General features: G+C 32.3%; 1 protein-coding gene across 27 annotated transcripts in view; it reads left to right on the plus strand.

Annotated features, from left to right (window-relative positions):
- Nucleotides 1-18,124, plus strand: part of ADGRL2 (adhesion G protein-coupled receptor L2) — a 632,947-nt gene that overhangs the window by 612,490 nt on the left and 2,333 nt on the right. For 9 of the 27 annotated variants that reach the window (XM_075999599.1, XM_075999596.1, XM_075999609.1 and 6 more), the window contains 6 exons: nt 7,347-7,438; nt 8,272-8,316; nt 9,279-9,447; nt 12,235-12,363; nt 12,939-13,035; nt 14,888-15,016. In XM_075999599.1, coding sequence (XP_075855714.1) covers nt 7,347-7,438; nt 8,272-8,316; nt 9,279-9,447; nt 12,235-12,363; nt 12,939-13,035; nt 14,888-15,016 — 661 coding nt within the window. Of the gene's footprint in view, nt 1-7,346; nt 7,439-8,271; nt 8,317-9,278; nt 9,448-12,234; nt 12,364-12,938; nt 13,036-14,887; nt 15,017-15,245; nt 15,328-17,671; nt 17,725-18,124 lie in introns of all 27 variants that reach the window. The other 18 variants (XM_075999630.1, XM_075999620.1, XM_075999625.1 and 15 more) reach the window with 10 other exon arrangements.

An 18,124-nucleotide genomic window follows, 5' to 3' on the forward strand; every position in this document is an offset into this window, starting at 1 on the left:
TTGCATTATGCTTAGTGATATTTGAAATATTTTTCAAATAAGAGTGTAGCTAAAGTATCTGGATTTCAGTATTTAAAAGTTTCACTCAGTTGTAGTATTACATTGATAGAAATGAGTGTTATTAAGCATTATAAGATTGAAAAGGAAACAAGTTTAAATATTACCTGTATCTTTTTATTCCTATTTTAGATATTTTCTTAATTTTTTCACAAAAGTGACACAAATAAGCTCCTTAGGATATTTTTTATGGTTCACTAATGTTTTGTGAAAATTGAGAGAAATTTTTAGTGGTTGAAGGAAACTTAAAGCCACTTCAAGTGTATGTATGTTTATCATTAAAATTAATTGTTTTACATAATTACTTTTACAAAGTAAAATGAAAATTTGAGATGAATGCCTATAAGAATCAAACCAGTAAAACATTCTCAAGTATTCCTAGGAAAACTGATTTCTCATTAGAATTATTCAATCCAGATGATTGCCCCAGTTTTTGTTCTTGATGTCCTATGCTCACACAGCCTAAGCCTATCTAAAATTAAATGACAAACAGCTGACATGAAGAGGCATGCTCCTTAAAGATACAGCCTGCTTTTTTTCTCTTAAGCCTTGAGTCAAACACATTTATACTTTTAAAAATATAAAGACTGCTTTAGGGATGTTTGGTCTATGAAAATATTGTGTGTTTACTTCTGTTATACTGCAGTTTTCTTTATTTTATGTCTCTGAAGATAAATACTGACTTTAGAGTATTAAAAATTTTTTCACTTAGCCTAAGGAGTTAAAATTCACACAGCTTTGAGTAAGAAGAAAGGTAAAGGACATTTTATTATATTGCCCATTTACAATAAGAAGCCCTCTATTATTTATTAGTCTTGTCATTTTTGTCCTATACCAAATCCTTTAGGTTGAGATGTGGCAGGTTTTTTAGAACAGTATTCCCAGCTTAAAAACAAACAAAAAACCGCAGCAGGTAGCAATTTCAGTGAAGATCTTCTTGGAATTCTTCTCCTCTCATTTCTTTGCCCTCTAATCATCCCAATACAGAGAGGAAGACTAAGAGGTGATGTAAGAGTGCAAAACATTATCTTGCAAAACAATATCTAACCTAAATTTAGTTATGATTGTACAGCATATGTTTGTTGAAAATACATTTACCTACGTATATCCCTCTGGTCATATAAGATATTTAAAACTCAATTTAGAAACAGATCTTAATTATATAAATTATATGTTATACCATCCTTTCCAGAAATATTCTTACAGCAAAATTACCGGTTTATATTCCTAGAAGGTACATACAGCTTTGCATTTCCAACTTTTCTGAATTGAAACTGTTTAACTTAGTTGTATTAAAAATAGGTGTACATTTTAAATAATAATCTATAAAGAAAAATAATATGCTAAGGAAGATAAAACTTCCTACTTCTGCATTTCTATAGAATGCCTTGCCTGCAGGCACTAGAGTTATTATATCTATGAGAAAAGTGCTGGTAAGTAATGAGCAGTGGGAAACCATTAGTATGCCTGAAATGGTTTAATGAAAGCTTGGATCATGACACGTCAGGAGCTGTTCTTATCATTTGGACAGCTCCATCTGCATCGTTAATAATTAATTCAGTTCAGTAAGAGTTCAGCTCACACACTCATTTAGAAGTCTTCTTCAGAGAACACCTCTCTGGCTGCTAGTCCCAGGGAGAAATAGGTTTCTGCTTGGCTAACAGCAAAGATCTAGAGATACAAGTACAGTTTTAGAGTTGCATTTGCCAGGTAGCAAAAGCTCCAGGGAGGACAAAAAGGGTCAGAACATGTGCAGTTCAGCTAGGTTACTTCAGAGTGATGTTTCTGTTCTTCTGTCTTATCATATCCATGTCAGCATTGCAAGCTGTGGAATGAATTTTAAGCTGCTAAGCTTAGACGGATGTGATTCAATTGAGCAGGTTGATGACCATAAAACAAACTGCACCCCTGTAATTTGTGGTACCTTTTTCTTTTTTTAAACTTCTTTGTATTTTCATGTTCATCAGTATGGGTGAAGTTTAGCCGTGCCATATTATTAAGCAATATTGACTTTCATCAGCAGATTATACTGGCTGATTGTTATAAATAATAATTTATGAAATCATTATTTGGGGATAGGTAAAGGAGTGATATTTGTCGGGGGAGAGAAAGAATGATCCAGTTTGATGGTTTACAATTTTTAGCTGAATAGGAAATTTTTTTCCTTCTGAATTTGCTCTTACCCCTTCACAAAGAGTTCTATTAAGAGATAGCCATGTACTACTCTTTACCTGTACACACACATACGCGCACACACACACACACACACATATGCTCACACACACATGCCTGGAGCAGAGTTAAGAATCTGCTTAATTCGTAAACGAGTTGCTTCATCTCCACAATTAATCGTCAGTATGGACCTTTAGGCGGGTGGGTTGACACATGTGTAACACAATCCTGATAGCCTATACTTACTAGTGGCTTCTGTGTGAATAATCAACTAACTACATGTACTTACCAGGTCTACACAAATCTTTGTGTATATAGCTCGAAGTCCAGCTTTTTCCTTTCTCACTGATGAATAATAGAACCTTTAAACTTACTCTAAAATATTATATTTGAATTTAATATTTATGTTGGAAAGAAAAAAACATAAGAGGGGCAAAAGTGGCTGCATTGTAATTCAAGGGAGAAGAGCAGCATTTGGATGGTGGAGACATTCTTATCTCCCTGTCTCTTTGCCTGTCTTCCAATGAGAAGTAGATGAAATGCCATGTTTAAGGCTTGTGTTGTCTTTCATTTTTTTAAATGCATACCAAATACAGGAAAATAATTGGGAGTAAGTAAAAGTACGAAGGAGAAAGAAATCACTTATTCTAAACAGCAAAGAAAAAACAGAAGCACAGAAGTATATGGCTGGAAAGAGACGTTTATGTCATGAGAAAAATACAAAGAAAGAAACTCGGATTTGCAGCCAGTAGTTCATTTGAGGCCAACCTTTTTTGTCTTAAAGTAACTATAGATTTTATCAAAGATGTTTTTATTTGCTCCTCTATTTCTTGTTCTGATTCCCACAGTTGTATTTTAAGAAAACAAGAAAAGAGTAGGAAGGGAGGAGGAATCTATTGAAATATTTTACCCTACAAAATCATAATTATAAAACTGTACTGGCGCGGTGGCTCACACCTGTAATCCTAGCACTCTGGGAGGCTGAGACGGGCGGATTGCTCAAGGTCAGGAGTTCGAAACCAGCCTGAGCAAGAGCAAGACCCCATCTCTACTATAAATAGAAAGAAATTAATTGGCCAACTAATATATCTAAAAAAAAAAATTAGCCGGGCATGGTGGCACATGCCTGTAGTCCCAGCTACTCGGGAGGCTGAGGCAGAAGGATCGCTTGAGCCCAGGAGTTTGAGGTTGCTGTGAGCTAGGCTCACTCACTGTAGCCTGGGCAACAAAGTGAGACTCTGTCTCTGGGGGAAAAAAAAAAAAAAAAAGGCTGTATTACCTCCAAAAAAGTTTGTAGCAACAAGTTACTCTGTGAAACTAAAATTTAGCTTTACATTTTTTAACATTGTAAGAAATAAGAGAACTGTAAAACCATATTTTTAAAATGTGTTTATGCTTCAGTATATGTTCTATTTAATTCCAGAAAATATTTCACTATCATATGTTGGTGGTAGCATAAATTGTTCACTATCTAAATGATATAAATATATTTTTGTTTCTCTAATAAGGCTAGTAAATACTATGTATTAGTGAAATTTTTATTATTTTCATGAGTTGGGGGAAAAATCTTACATTTAGCATTTTTTGCCATCTTATATTGTTATTCACAATCTGTCTTGCACACTTCATAATTACTTTGTCTTGAAATGATGGCATTTTGTCCTATTAAGTATACCATTGCCTCATTATTTGTATGCCATCAAGTCATATTTCAGAGTCTAAATTAGTATTGGATTTAACTATAAATCTCTTGGCAGTCTAAATAGTATGTACATTGGCTGTAAGTTTTATTTCCAGTTTCTTTAGATTGGAGAATGCACACTTATAATCTGAGTACAAAAATTCTGTGGTTTTATGAATATTTTTTCAGTACTTTTTGTTGTCTTTAAAGAGACTTTTAAGTCTGTTGAACACATTCACTTTTAAAGTATATTAGAAAGAAAAGCTTTTTAAATTTTTATTTTATGTTTGCACTTGGGTCTTAAGAGTTTGTGTGATATTTAACTATGTGAGAGCATAACTGACATAAACAAATTTGGAGAAAACACAACTAACTATTAAGCATACAACTTGTCTAGTGGGAGTAGGGTGTGGGTGTTTTTGTCAGTTTTTGGTTGTGGGATGGTACCGTTTTACAAAGGAAATGGAGAATTAGTTAATTCTGGCAAGTCCATCAGGCAGAAGTCATTTGAAGAATATACCTATTATTATACTGCAGTATTTTATATATTAATTCATTTTCTAATTTATCTTCAATTCATTCATCATCTCTGAGTGACTTTTAAGTTGGATTATTTTTTATAGGAACGGAACCTTTTAAATATAGAACTAGTAAATCTTTGTTTTATTAGAAGACTCCTAATTTTCTTACCCAAAATAAATTGGTTAATTTAATTTGGAAAGACCGTGTGCTATGAAGCTAGACCACAGTATATTGAATCTCAGTACTGACATTATAATAGCTAAGTAATCTTTGGCAAGGTATTAATACATCTTAGTAATTTGTAAAATAGGTATACAAGTGCTGCCTGCTACCTCTGGAGGGAGGTTTATAGTTATTGTTTTCCCCTGTAATTTTCTATATATTCTGAACTTGTATTATATGTTATATTTATAAACTAGAAAGATACACTAAATACATATATAATGTTTAAAAAAAACCTCAGCAGAGCGAGGGGAGCAAAAGGGGAGAAATGCATTGAACAGCCTATTCTTGAAGGATTAAATGAGATTTTCTGTGGCATATTCAACTAGGTTAGTCTTAACTAGAAAACGTGACTTTATCATATTTAAGCTTTAATTGTATTTTTATATAGGGAGATTTCATTTAATTTCAGCGTCATTGGAAAATTTCAACTGATTTTCTTCATTGAAAAATTGTTGTTCCAAGTTTATCCCCAAGAGTTTAACATTTTCTACTCATTTTCTTTTCATAGCATAATACTTTATATGCCCACATTTTCCCACATCACATTCTTTACTTTCCTTATAATTTTACATATAGTGGTGGATAATTAATAAATGTTTTCCCTTCTGGAATGTAGTAGTATTTCTAATATTTGCTTTGGAGGGGGTGAGGGGACAATTAATATACTTAGAAAATAATGAACACCAAATTATGGCCCTATATGCTTCAGGAAATTGTTCAAGAAAAGGAGAGAAAAAACAAGATTCTGTTCAGAAGTGTGGAATGAAAAAACTAAATGTTCTTATCAGGACCTTCAGAAAGAAGGGGAGAAAGATTTAAAAGATTTTAACTCTGAATTTGTAAAGCACCCATCTTACCTAAGAGTTGAAGTTAATTAGTTTGTTTTTAGGATATTTATAAAGTTCTTGTTTTTAACCATCCTTGAATTTTGCTAGTTAAGGCTACTGTTGCCATAAATTTAAAAGTAGTAACACTGTTGACTTTGCCTTTTTTTTTTTTAACAATTAGAGATATAATTTGCTATGATTCTTTAAAAGCTCAAACAAATATTTACTGTACTATTAGAAGGATATCCATAATTACTTACTCAAAGGCAGGAATCGTATCTTAACCACAATACAATAAATGCCTCCTTGTGTGGAGCAGGAAAGTCAATAAATATTTGTTGAATTAAATGTATTGTATTGTAACATCCCTGAAAATTCAGGCATTTATTTATATTGTGACCAACTAGAATAATCTTCAGAAAATAAAGCCAGGTAAAGTTTCTACAATCTTGTTTGCTTTTTCTCTAGATAAGTATTTTAAGAAATCAATTTTTTAAATGCTTTTTATAAACAAAAAGCTGCTTTATCCCCAAGTAATTAATATTGAAAGATAGAATACTATCTGCTAACACTTGCAAATTATGGCCATTAACCTCATTTTATCCCATAAAAGGCAACTGTACATCTAAGAGAAATCTTAAGGCACAATAGACAAAATCATTTTTTTCTAATTATAAAATCAGAAGCAGTGATGAATGAGTAAAATAATATTATCATTTGATCGTGTCATATTGTGACTCAGTGGAAATGATCATGTTACTGTAACAAGGTTATGCTGATCATCTGCCACTAAAACATTGAATTCATCCCACATACAGTGAGTGAAATGAGTCTTTTTCTGTATATACTATTTGTTTGACATTCTCTACGTCATGTATAGCTCACAAAATAACTTTTTTTGTCTTTTTAAAAGTAATCCAAAAATAAAATGTCAAAAAAAAAAATCCAAGAGCAGTCTAATTTAGTTCTATTTTTAGAGAATAAAAATGGAACTGGTTTCCCTCCCTCCAGCTTTCTGCTAGGTGCCTGTAGAAATAAATGCAAATTACAAACTTTTGTCTTTTCTCCGTCAAAACACAACTCCTTTCTTCTGAGATCACTCATGTTGACCTTCTGGAGTCCCCTAACCTTCCTTCTGTGTCAGATTCCATTGTCCTCAGTTTGCTTTTGTTTGCGCCTACATTCTTTGCACAACTCAATGTTTAGAAGGACTCAAAACAGCCTTTTGCCAGAATTTACCTACTTCCTTATAATATGGAGACAGAAAAAAGGACTGATGGCTTTTAATAGTTAAATAGCAAAAATATTTATATCAAAACTTTATCTTACCTTATATAACATTTGTATACGTCATTTCATTTGATCTTCACAATTACCTTATGAATAGATTGTGCAAATGTTACTATCATTTAATCCGTCAAAATCAAGACCTAGACCAAACCCAGTGATTTTTTTTTCTGTTATAAGTTACATGATGTAAATGCCCCTTCTGAGGAATTCACTTCAGTGTTTCCATCAAATAAATGGCTTTTAGGCCCGGGAGTATATCTAGCTAAAGAAACTAATTTAGGTTTTCTAATTTATTTAATCATTACCACATGATACTGACTTAATGAGGTTGCAATTTCATGTCAAATGATCTATGAAAGAATTGATCATATATAGCCAAGTATTTTTATGTAGACAACTTGATCATTTCATACATAGATTACAATTGAATCGGCGTCTACCATATACACATGCCATTGATGTATTTCTTCCCCTTGTAACTGCACAGTAGCGTTGATATATTTGCAAAACCTTATTTATCTTTTTAACTCTTTGTTGTTCACAGTAGTCTAATTCTTTGTTTGTTCTAACAGCTAAATATTATCTTCCTGGTGATCACATTGTGCAAAATGGTGAAGCATTCAAACACTTTGAAACCAGATTCTAGCAGGTTGGAAAACATTAAGTAAGTATTTTGTATTTTAATTTTCATACTGGACAAACTAAGTAAAAGGTACTCTCCACAGGGAACACAGGGATTTCCACCTTCTATCAACTGTAGAAATTATTCAGAATGAACATTTACCGATCAAGGTTGAGTCTTACTTTTACTATGTCACAGACATTGGTCAAAAATTAGATAATTTCTATTTTGATCTAGAGCCAAGAAATTGTTTTAGTGGCTTCATGGAAATTTCATATCACTGTAGCAATTTCATTTGAATTTAAAATGCAGTTTAAAATAATGTTTCTATTTGCATGGCTGATATGATTATATTAAGTTTGTTTTGTTAAATGACTTTTTGCTTTAAGGATTCTGAGCAGTTTCTACTCCTAATCCTGTTTTCCTAAGAGAATTTACTCTATTACTATTGTTAACTTGAAGATTATCTGTTGTTTCATGCTAATTAAACAAATGTTTACTTTATCTCAATGTTGAATAAAAGCTGCAATATTCTATCAATGGAAAAATGCTATCTAATTAACCAAAAATTGATAGCTGTTGATTCATTAAACTATCCTACGGAATCATTTTCAGAGTTATTTTTAAAATAAAAGCCTTTTAATTTAGAATTTGAGACGGTATTATTCAAGTTGGTTATAATGGGGTTGTGAAAAATACTATTTTTAATGTAAAAAATGGCAGATCTGTAGTAAGGGTAAATTTTTTAAAAAATTAGATGCTTTAGATAGGTTAGTGCCAGCTTCATTGCATGTTGCATGGTAAGAGAGAGAGCTAATCTTTAGCATCTCTCTCTTTTCTTCCTTTTCCTCTTTCTGTCTTCTCATCTACACCAGTAATTACCGTGTTTGTGATGGCTACTATAATACGGACTTACCTGGGTAAGGTAGAACCCTACATTAACAAATTTATGGCATGATTTATATTTTTTACAAATCCGTCAATATCATGAATTGCCCTTAATTTTTATAATTATTTTGGAATATCTAATTTGCTGTGGTATTTTAAAACTATAATATGCCTTTATTTTTTAATTGCTTGCCTCTGCATTTTGACTTTCTTAATTTTGACTAATTTATAAAATATATAAATGCTTTCTTATTACTTTCTATTTTAATTCTGTCTAATAATTTTGTTTCTCTTTTCTGCTTATAATGCTTTCTAGCTATGAAGATAATAAGCCATTTATCAAGTAAGATCATTAGTTAGACATGGAATGCACTGACTTTAAATCCTCATTCCGTCCTATTTTCTACAGTTCTTTTCTCCTTAAGCTATTCATGATGAAATCTCTCCAAAATTATTTTATTTTGAAGTTGTTCTCATATTTTTGTCCCATTTCAGCTAGGCTTCTTCATGCATTAGTTATAAAACCGTAGGTTCACCTAAGACCAGTTTATTAGAATCTGAAGTTTAGGTGTTAAGTAATTATCTGCCATTTAACTTTTCTGTATGTGTTGCATTATTCAGTGTCATATGAGTACACCACAGAAATAAAAATACAGGAGTAAACTAATTAAGGACTCCTTAATTTCTTTTACCAAATGCATATAAAGGCAAAATCATGGGCTATTTTACATCTTGTATTTTAATATAGTTTTGATACCTTGTTTATTCTGGACTAAGAAAAGGTCATACCTGCTGTTGCTGTTTTCACTGGAGGCTGCAGTACTAAATGCTATTGTTCTTTCTTAATCAATGAAAGGTTAAAGCCAAAATGCCGTTGAATTTTAATGTGAACATAGAGAAAGTCTACTGCTACTACTGATATGTTAATATTTAAGCATAATATGTGTTTTCCCCTCATTGAACCTGTTGAAAAAAATTCCCTTTATTTTTTCAGGTCTTGGGTGCTTGGCGCTTTCGCTCTTCTGTGTCTTCTTGGCCTAACCTGGTCATTTGGGTTACTTTTTATTAATGAGGAGACTATTGTGATGGCATATCTCTTCACCATCTTTAATGCTTTCCAGGGAGTGTTCATTTTCATCTTTCACTGTGCTCTCCAAAAGAAAGTAAGTAACTGAAATCACCTAAGGGCTCAGTTTGCATATTCTTTTATTTGGAAGTAATAGCTATAATAAAGATTTTAAGTTACAACAGCCATATTATTAAATAGGACTATATTTTTATTATAAACTAATTTTAATAACTGTCTGAAAATTTAGGCTACACAAATAAAATATTGACATATTTTATACCAGGCATCTCTAGGATCTCAATGTGAGAGTGTTATAAATGATACTTACATTCAGATTTCGTCTTTGCTAGTAAGTTCTGTAAAATGCTTTGTATAAAGGGTATACAAGGTAAAAGAAAAGATTGAATAAACTCATTCTTTGCTCACTAAAGGGAATGCAAGTGGTCCAAAATGAAATTGAGTTATAAGGATAAATGATGTTAATTTTTAAAGCACCATACATATCAAAAATGAATATTAATGTTGCCTTTTGAGTAATTTTGAAAGCTCTAAAAACCAATAATTAGTACCTCACATCTTATTATTTTGTCCTAATTTTATGTTAAGTGGAGTCAGCAAAAATGATTCCAAACTTAAAGTTATAAATGAAAAACTTTAAACTGTAGCAAGAAGATGTAAACCCAAGTGAATTGCTTAGCTGCTATTTAGGTTTAAAATTTCCATGCCTTTCACTAGATATCATCCTTTCCCTGTCTACATATCTAATGTAGTCTTTTTATTCTGTTATTACTAGTTGGTCACTAAATTGAACAGAGAAATAGAATTGTGAAAGTGAAAACTATTATGTTTTCAGTCCTGACAAGATGATAGTGTTGTTACTTCCATCAGTTTTGAATAAGCTATAATTTTGAGATAATGGCAGTGGAATGTGCAATGCTGACAGATAATGTACATTCACAGCAATATAGGCATTAGGCAAAACCAACACCGGAGGGTATTATTTGGGTAAAATACCATTTTGATTGCCATTGTCTTGGTTATGCAGCATTTCATAGCAGTTAACAGCCATTAAATGTGTAGAAATTTTTTGTGAGGTATGATGTGTTATTTAATAACAATGAGCTTTAACTTTCTAAACATTGTACAAGGATAACCTTAGTATTATAATTACTTTGAATTTTATGTAATTTCTACATAAATGAGCATTTTGTATACAGTCATATTACCATATATTCATACTTTCTGTGCTCGTGTACCAAACATCTTTGACATAAAGCACAGATGTAGAAAACAGGTGAAGTAGTGAATATTGCCTCATCTGTTAATTGAACAAGGAGATTTTACTGTGATTTTAAAATTAACAATTATATTTTAAAAGTATTATGTTGCACTTTTTTTGAACATGTTCTACTTAGTCTTGGTCACATCTGGTTGAATGCTGCCAGGATGGATTGTTAAGAATATGATATAAGATGGTTAAGTTAAAATCATGATCTTACTGCTTGAATGAGCATATTTAGGCCAAAAAAAATGCTTTGAAAGCTCAACTGCATTGCTATTTGTTCTAATAGGTGTAATTAAATAAATCTAAGAGGATGAAAACGCAAGTGCACTTAGATCTAAAAGATCATCTAGTGACTTGAATTTTCTAATTTTGCAAGGAGTATAAGTGTCAAAGTCATGGTCTTTGCAGGCAGTTACTGAGCATAGACTTGTGGGAACGGGCAGAAAGCCTTTGAGTATTTTTTATAACCCACTAGAAAAAAATATTTTCTTATGCAACTTCTCTTTCTTGTCTGACTTGTAATTTCAGAGTCTGGCTCTAATCCACAATAAAACATGTTTATATGCCAGTATAGTTGCACATAGTCCAGCACCCTCTCCCCCAACCCTCCCAATTATATACCACTGCTCTACGTGGGGCCCTATTAGTTAGCAGTTGCTTGCTTGGACTTCACTTTTTGAAGTTTAGTCGAAACTTCTTTTTAGGTCTAACAACTTTTCCATCTATTCATATATCCAAGCTTCAGGGAAAAAGGGAAATTACATGGGTAACTCATTAATGTGAATGGAAATTGCATAAATAGTTCCCTCGTGTGCTAATGAAGTGAATAGACATCTTAGACTCTCTACACTAAACGTTAAAGCTAGATACATCAGAAAATAAAGAAAACATTCCATCCTAATTAATGGCAAATGTATCAAAGTACTTTGTTTTCTTTATTCTTGTGCCAAACTAGTCTTGTCATTATAAAGAGGTTACCCACAAAACCCTGTGCAATCCAGTAAAAGAGGTTTATGTATTGACCTACCTAAGAGTACATGAAGCATATAAAACTTAAATGACTGAATTACAGAGTGGTTAAATGTAATTAAGCAAGGAAAATACTAATATTTTTGTCCTATTTTCTTAGCACAGCACACAAAATTGGAGTTGCTATGTATATAGATAGGATAAAACTTTGGATATATATATATATATTGCTATGGTATTAATAACTAATATTTGCATAGTAATAACAGGGTGTAAAGCCTTTCTACATGCCATATCACATTTTAAAGATCCTAGTAGCCACTCTAGTGGATTGAAATGTTTTTCTGATTACTATTTCAGTAATTTTAATTGAACTTAATTTTGAAAATTTCTCCATGGATAAGTCTTAGTGGAACTTTAATTCTTTTCAGTTGCCTTCACTGTTCATTTAATGAGAGAGAGAGAGAGAGAGAGAGAGAGAGAGAGAGAGAGAGAGAGAGAGAGAGAGAGAGAGAGAGAGAGGGAGAGAGAGAGGGAGAGAGAGAGGGAGAAAGGGAGAGAGGGAGAGAGAGAGAGAGAGAAGCAAGTGCATTCATATTAATCCCTTGGTCTCGTGATCATTTGCAGGTACGAAAAGAATACGGCAAGTGCTTCAGACACTCGTATTGCTGCGGCGGCCTCCCAACTGAGAGCCCCCACAGTTCAGTGAAGGCATCAACCACCAGGACCAGTGCTCGATATTCCTCTGGCACACAGGTAACAAAGAGTTTGACAGCATCTTTAATTAACCTTATTTATAGAAAGCCTACTGAGACATGTTCTGTTCAGATGCACTAATTGTCTCCTCATTATAATGATCCAGATAGCAAATACTTGCTTTTTTAATATTTTGGTTTTAATTTCTTCTTAAATATTTCTTCAAGGTGTTTCTTTAGATGAGAACTTTTTTTTTTTTTTTTTTTTTTGTGGAGAGTTCTGTAAGAAGAATATCATAATCATTTGATATCCTAAGGCCATATAGCACAGTGCTCATTGTGGGCAGTCAATAAACATTTGTTGAATAATGAGTCATCTCCACTTGTTTTTTTAAAAAGGCAATAAAATAACACCTTTTTAAGAGTGAAAAGATTAAATAGCACTCAGATGCTTGTTAGAGAAGCAACAGGGCAGTACAGTCCTCCTTAGTTTTAGACCAGAAATGACACACATTCTTTAAAAGGCCAACAGATAACCCTACACAGATTGTTTAGGGTAAGTCATTGTGTATCTTTAATAAGGTAAGCTTGGGGAAACTAACAAAATGTATTTGTCTTGCTATTTTATATTAATAGAGTCGTATAAGAAGGATGTGGAATGACACTGTGAGAAAACAATCTGAATCTTCTTTTATCTCAGGTGACATCAATAGCACTTCAACACTTAATCAAGGTCAGTTATTAGGAAAATCTAACTTTATTATCATTTCTGAAAGTACATATAAATTCCTTTTACTCAATAATGTATAAGCAGAAAATATAATTTTAAACTCTACATAACAGGGTAAGGCTGAAAAAGGTTAACTATTGCAAGTATGCTTTACCATAGATTAAAATGTTTTCCTAATAAGTACAGATTTATCTTTTCTCACCAAGGCATTTATGAAAGTTTATTCATAAAACATTAATATAATTAGAATAATTACCATTCACATAAAACAGTGCCAATTTTGCAGTGAAAATTCTTATTTGTAACGTTTTTATTTTACATTTTTTTCAAAAAGTAAAAAAAATAATTGCTAAAAACAGTAAATCTTCATAAAATTAAAATACATGAAATTTATGATTTTTCTTTTATCATTTAATGTGCTTATGATGGCAACTTTAAATTTATCATATAAATCAATATAATTCTTACTTAAAATATGCTGGGAAATGAAAGAATTTAATAAGAGACAGATAGGTGTACATGCACACACACATATTCCTGAATAAAAGTTTAGTAAATTTCAATTTAGTATGAAAAAATATGCTGTATATATCCTTGGAAAAATAATTTATCCAGGTATTTTCAGTTTTGATGTTTTGATTTATAATATAAGCTAGAGTTTATCACAATGAAATATTAAAGATATTTTTTTATTTTTTTTTGAGACAGAGTCTCACACTGTTGCCCAGGCTAGAGTGAGTGCCATGGCGTCAGCCTAGCTCACAGCAACCTCAAACTCCTGGACCAAAGCAATTCTTCTGCCTCAGCCTCCTTAGTAGTTGGGAATACAGGCATTTGCCACCATGCCCAGCTAGTTTTCTCTATATATTTTTAGTTGTCTGGCTAATTTCTTTCTATTTTTAGTAGAGACGAGGTCTCTCTACTCCTCTCTTGCTCAAGCTAGTAAAGACATTTTTAATTGTTGACATTGTTCTCATAAGATCCTGGTTGAAAATGAAAAGTGTGTGTGCAACATTAAAACCAATAGGAATTTTTAAATGTTTTTAATCAAATTATGTTAGCTATGCAAAACGTACAATTGATAAGCACTAAAAGGTTTGTATTTTGTCAATAAGAATGAGTGAATTGTGTGTTTATTCCATTGCTTTGATATTTTACCTAATTCTTTTAAGATGACTATTCAAAAGCAAATGTTCAATGATTCATTTTTGAAACCTGGCAAATAAGATTACAGAATGAAAATTCTTGTTATGTAGAATTTGTGAATGGTCTAATAATTCATATACACAGTCTTTTTTTGTTTTGTTTTGTTTCTCAGCATGTGTGCTTTTGCATTTACTAAGAGAAGCTTTTTGCAATGTGTCATACCTTTTACCTGTTTGTGAAAATAATTTTTCCTCCTGCTTATATCAGATTTGGTAATAACACAGATGTTTTCATGAGGGATAATCCCACACCTGTAAATTCTGAAAGTTTGAGATTCCCTCTTGTGGGCCTGAGTGGTTTAAGTTTTTAATATTAAGCAGTAACATCTTGAAACATAATGTTGATCTCTATGCGTTTAATTGCCATTTTTGTTTAACAGTGCTTTTGTATAAATTAGTAAATGTCATCCTCAGCAGGTGTTTACTTGGGGGACTTAGAAAGCACCTGTGAATTACTGAAATTTAACTTCCCTCTCCCTTTTCTCCTTCAAATTAGTAGTTCAAATACAGTCAGAACATTTCTGCAGATATTCCCGTTGCCAACCTGTCCACTACCCTTGATGAATACAAAAAAAAAAAAAATACTTTAGTACAACTGTAACACTAAAATAAGAGAACTGATGTATTTTTTTTCTGTTTTTTTGCTTTAGGAATGACTGGCAATTACCTACTAACAAACCCTCTTCTTCGACCCCACGGCACTAACAACCCCTATAACACATTGCTCGCTGAAACAGTTGTATGTAATGCCCCTTCAGCTCCTGTATTTAACTCACCAGGTGTGCTTTACTTACGAATAAAACTACCTTTCTTTGCTGCTAAACAGAGATCTGATCTTTGCCCTGTTTCTAAAATGCTCAAGTTGCCATATATTGATTATTATATCCTTAATTTCTCAATTAAAAAGATTATGGTATTGCCTGTGCCAGGCTTCTAAAACTGCACTATATTATAGTAAAAGCTCAGTCATGCTAGTATTTACAATAATTATCCATGTTTTTAACACAGGTGGCATAAATCTTAATATATTATTACAGGACTGACATCACATGGTCTGAGAGCCCATCTTCAAGATTTATATCATTTAGAGGTATCCTATCTATATAATATACTGTTCAGTTAATTCTAAAGCTTGCTGACAAAATTTGCTTCTGGAATGAATTAGCTAATAAAGATAATTTGGATGCCTAGGTATAGAAAACCGCATCCAGCATTATCAATATAACCAAACTATAGTATAGTGCAGCTTTATGGTAGTTTTTCTTAAAAAAACTTTGAGAGTAAAGCAAATATTAGTCAGTTTGTACCTATAGTTTTTAATTGGGGGAGGGAGAGAGATTGTCACTAACCCATCCTATATTACTATGTTTTCTAATATTAATAGCTTACCTTTTTAAAAACAAAAGCATATATATATTTATTTAATATTAACAGAATTTTCAAGATTTTGGTAAAAGTTATCACATGATTACTGCTAGCATGTAATCTTTATTTGTGATTAATGTTTGCCACTAAATTAAACAGAACTTCGTTTCCAATTTTTTCTTAAAATTCTTTTTTAACGTAACTGCAGCTTCTCTTTTCATTCTCTTGTTTTCTTACTTTCCTTATGCTTTCCTCTAGCAACCTACAGAGAGACAAGTATGGGAGTAAAACTTAACTTTGCCTATCAAATGTAAATTTTTTCAGCATGATTTTTAATGGGCACAATTAAAACATAACTAGCAGTCATGAAGTAGACTCAGCGGGCAAGTGGTTCACAATTTGCAACTAAAATCTTACCAAATTCAAATAGTACATCTGTCTGTACTACCTACCTTTTGTCAGTAATAGAGGTCTGTAGCAAATGCTGTCCATACTTAAGAATATGCAATGCTGAAATAATTTGCGCTATAAAGCCTGAAATACTGTCAACCAAAATGCTTAATAATTGACTTATCATTTCTGCATTCCCACAGTAATCTTGCTACAGGCTGTGGAAAGTCTTCAAGTGAATTACCTGAACATGGGCAGAAAAAGATGCCTCTTCAAAACCAGTCAAAGATGTCTTAAATCTGTAGTATATCATAGAAAACACCTTCTGGATTATATCCAGTATATATTTTTATATTTATTAAGCAATGATAAAAGAAAAGAAAATGTTTGAAAAGAATGGACCTCTACAGAGGAAACAAATGCTAGCATGTGATCCATGTGTCACCTTATAACTTAAAGTGCCAAATGTCTTCTGCTGGTACATCTTAAAGAAATAAAGATTATGGCACATATGTGAATTTATATAAAGTTACAGAATTGTCCAGGCTAAAGGAAGCCTTACAAGTAACTATTATAACTTTATTTTGTTACACATGGAGCATGATACAAATTGAAGTCTCAATTTTTCATATGGAAGTTGGAACAGAGTTTTCAAAACAATGTGAATCTCACTAGCAAATATAATCTCCCATTTTATTTTCTCATTTTTTGCTAATGATAATTTATACAACAGCTATCAGATATTTATTTGTCATGAAGTTTGTGTTAGACAATACAAGGATTTTTTTATGAAAGAAATTGAGTTTTCTAGGATATCTGCAGCTTTAAGAATGGAGTGAGCATTAAAAAGGGAAATTTCATAATTTTTTTTCCAAGAATTAAATTTTTTCCTAAACTCCTCCAAGCCTTGCATACAATGCAGCAGCCTCACAGTGGTCAGTTTCATTTCAATAACATCATTTCATTCTTTTTTTTTCACAGACCTATCTGTAGACAAGTGATTTTTTTTTTTCCTCTAGGATTTTGAGAATGAACAACCTAACTTTCCATGGTGCAGACCATTTAATTTCTCTAAGACTTTTTTTTTTCCATCTGCTTGAGAAGCACTGTGATGTCTTAGTTACATGTTTATGTGTCTGTAGAAAATACAACCCTGATCCAAATAGAGCATGTTACCATGTTTTTTTTTCCCCTCCTAAACCTCTTTTCATGTCTTCAACAGACTTATCCAATCTTTCATTCCTTTAGAAATAAAAATATATTAGCCAAGGCTGACACCCTTCTCCCATTCCATAGTTAATATTTATCCTTGGTTTAATTTCTGTGACCCATACTTGAGAAATCTCTAACATTTCTGCGTTTGACCTCCACGGCCATGGTGTGTATGGGCCACTCTTGTACAGTAGACTCTGCTGGTTCATTCGGTGCTGTCACTGTGACTGATGCAGACTGCAGGGCGGCAGGCAAACTTTGACCATTAGAAGCCTGGGGCCATTACTATTAGAGAGATGATCAGTACCAAAAAAATCAAAAGAATTAGAAATATTCGATGAAAAAATAAAAGGCTGCTATTGCTGGTAATCTAATTTGTTGAACCCTTGCTCTGACTAAGTTGCTGAGAAGCTTAGAAATTCTTCATCATGTTACAATAAATCATTTTACTTTCTTTTATATATCAGCTACTCTTAGGCCAGATAGCCTGAGCAGACAGACATGATGTGAGTTGTCCAAAGTGAGTCATTCCACCTGCTGTCTATCGTGTTGTTGGATGGTGCTTGTGGGCCACTGGTCCAGTCAGTATGAGAGATGGCTGTCTTTGTTTAACATGAATTCTTTGTATCTGTCCATTTTTTTCATTCTTTTTTTTACTTCATCTCCAGAAAAAGGAAATGTTAGAATGTTGTTTAAAAAGTTGCTTGCCAGTTATGTGGGTTTATGTTGTACATTTTGCCTTTCGGTTTTGTATTGTGACTTACTCCCTTTTAATTTAGTGTTGTTTAGGACAAATTCTGTTAATTTTATTTTTATAAACCATAGTCTTGTACTTTAAAATGTAAATGTCACTAATGAATTTGCTTTGCATTAACTATGCAAGGGCATGGAGTGAAGTCTTCTTTGTAAGTGTCAGAGAT

The sequence above is a fragment of the Microcebus murinus genome, chromosome 2 (genome assembly GCF_040939455.1).
Source record: "Microcebus murinus isolate Inina chromosome 2, M.murinus_Inina_mat1.0, whole genome shotgun sequence".
Lineage (NCBI taxonomy): Eukaryota > Metazoa > Chordata > Mammalia > Primates > Cheirogaleidae > Microcebus > Microcebus murinus.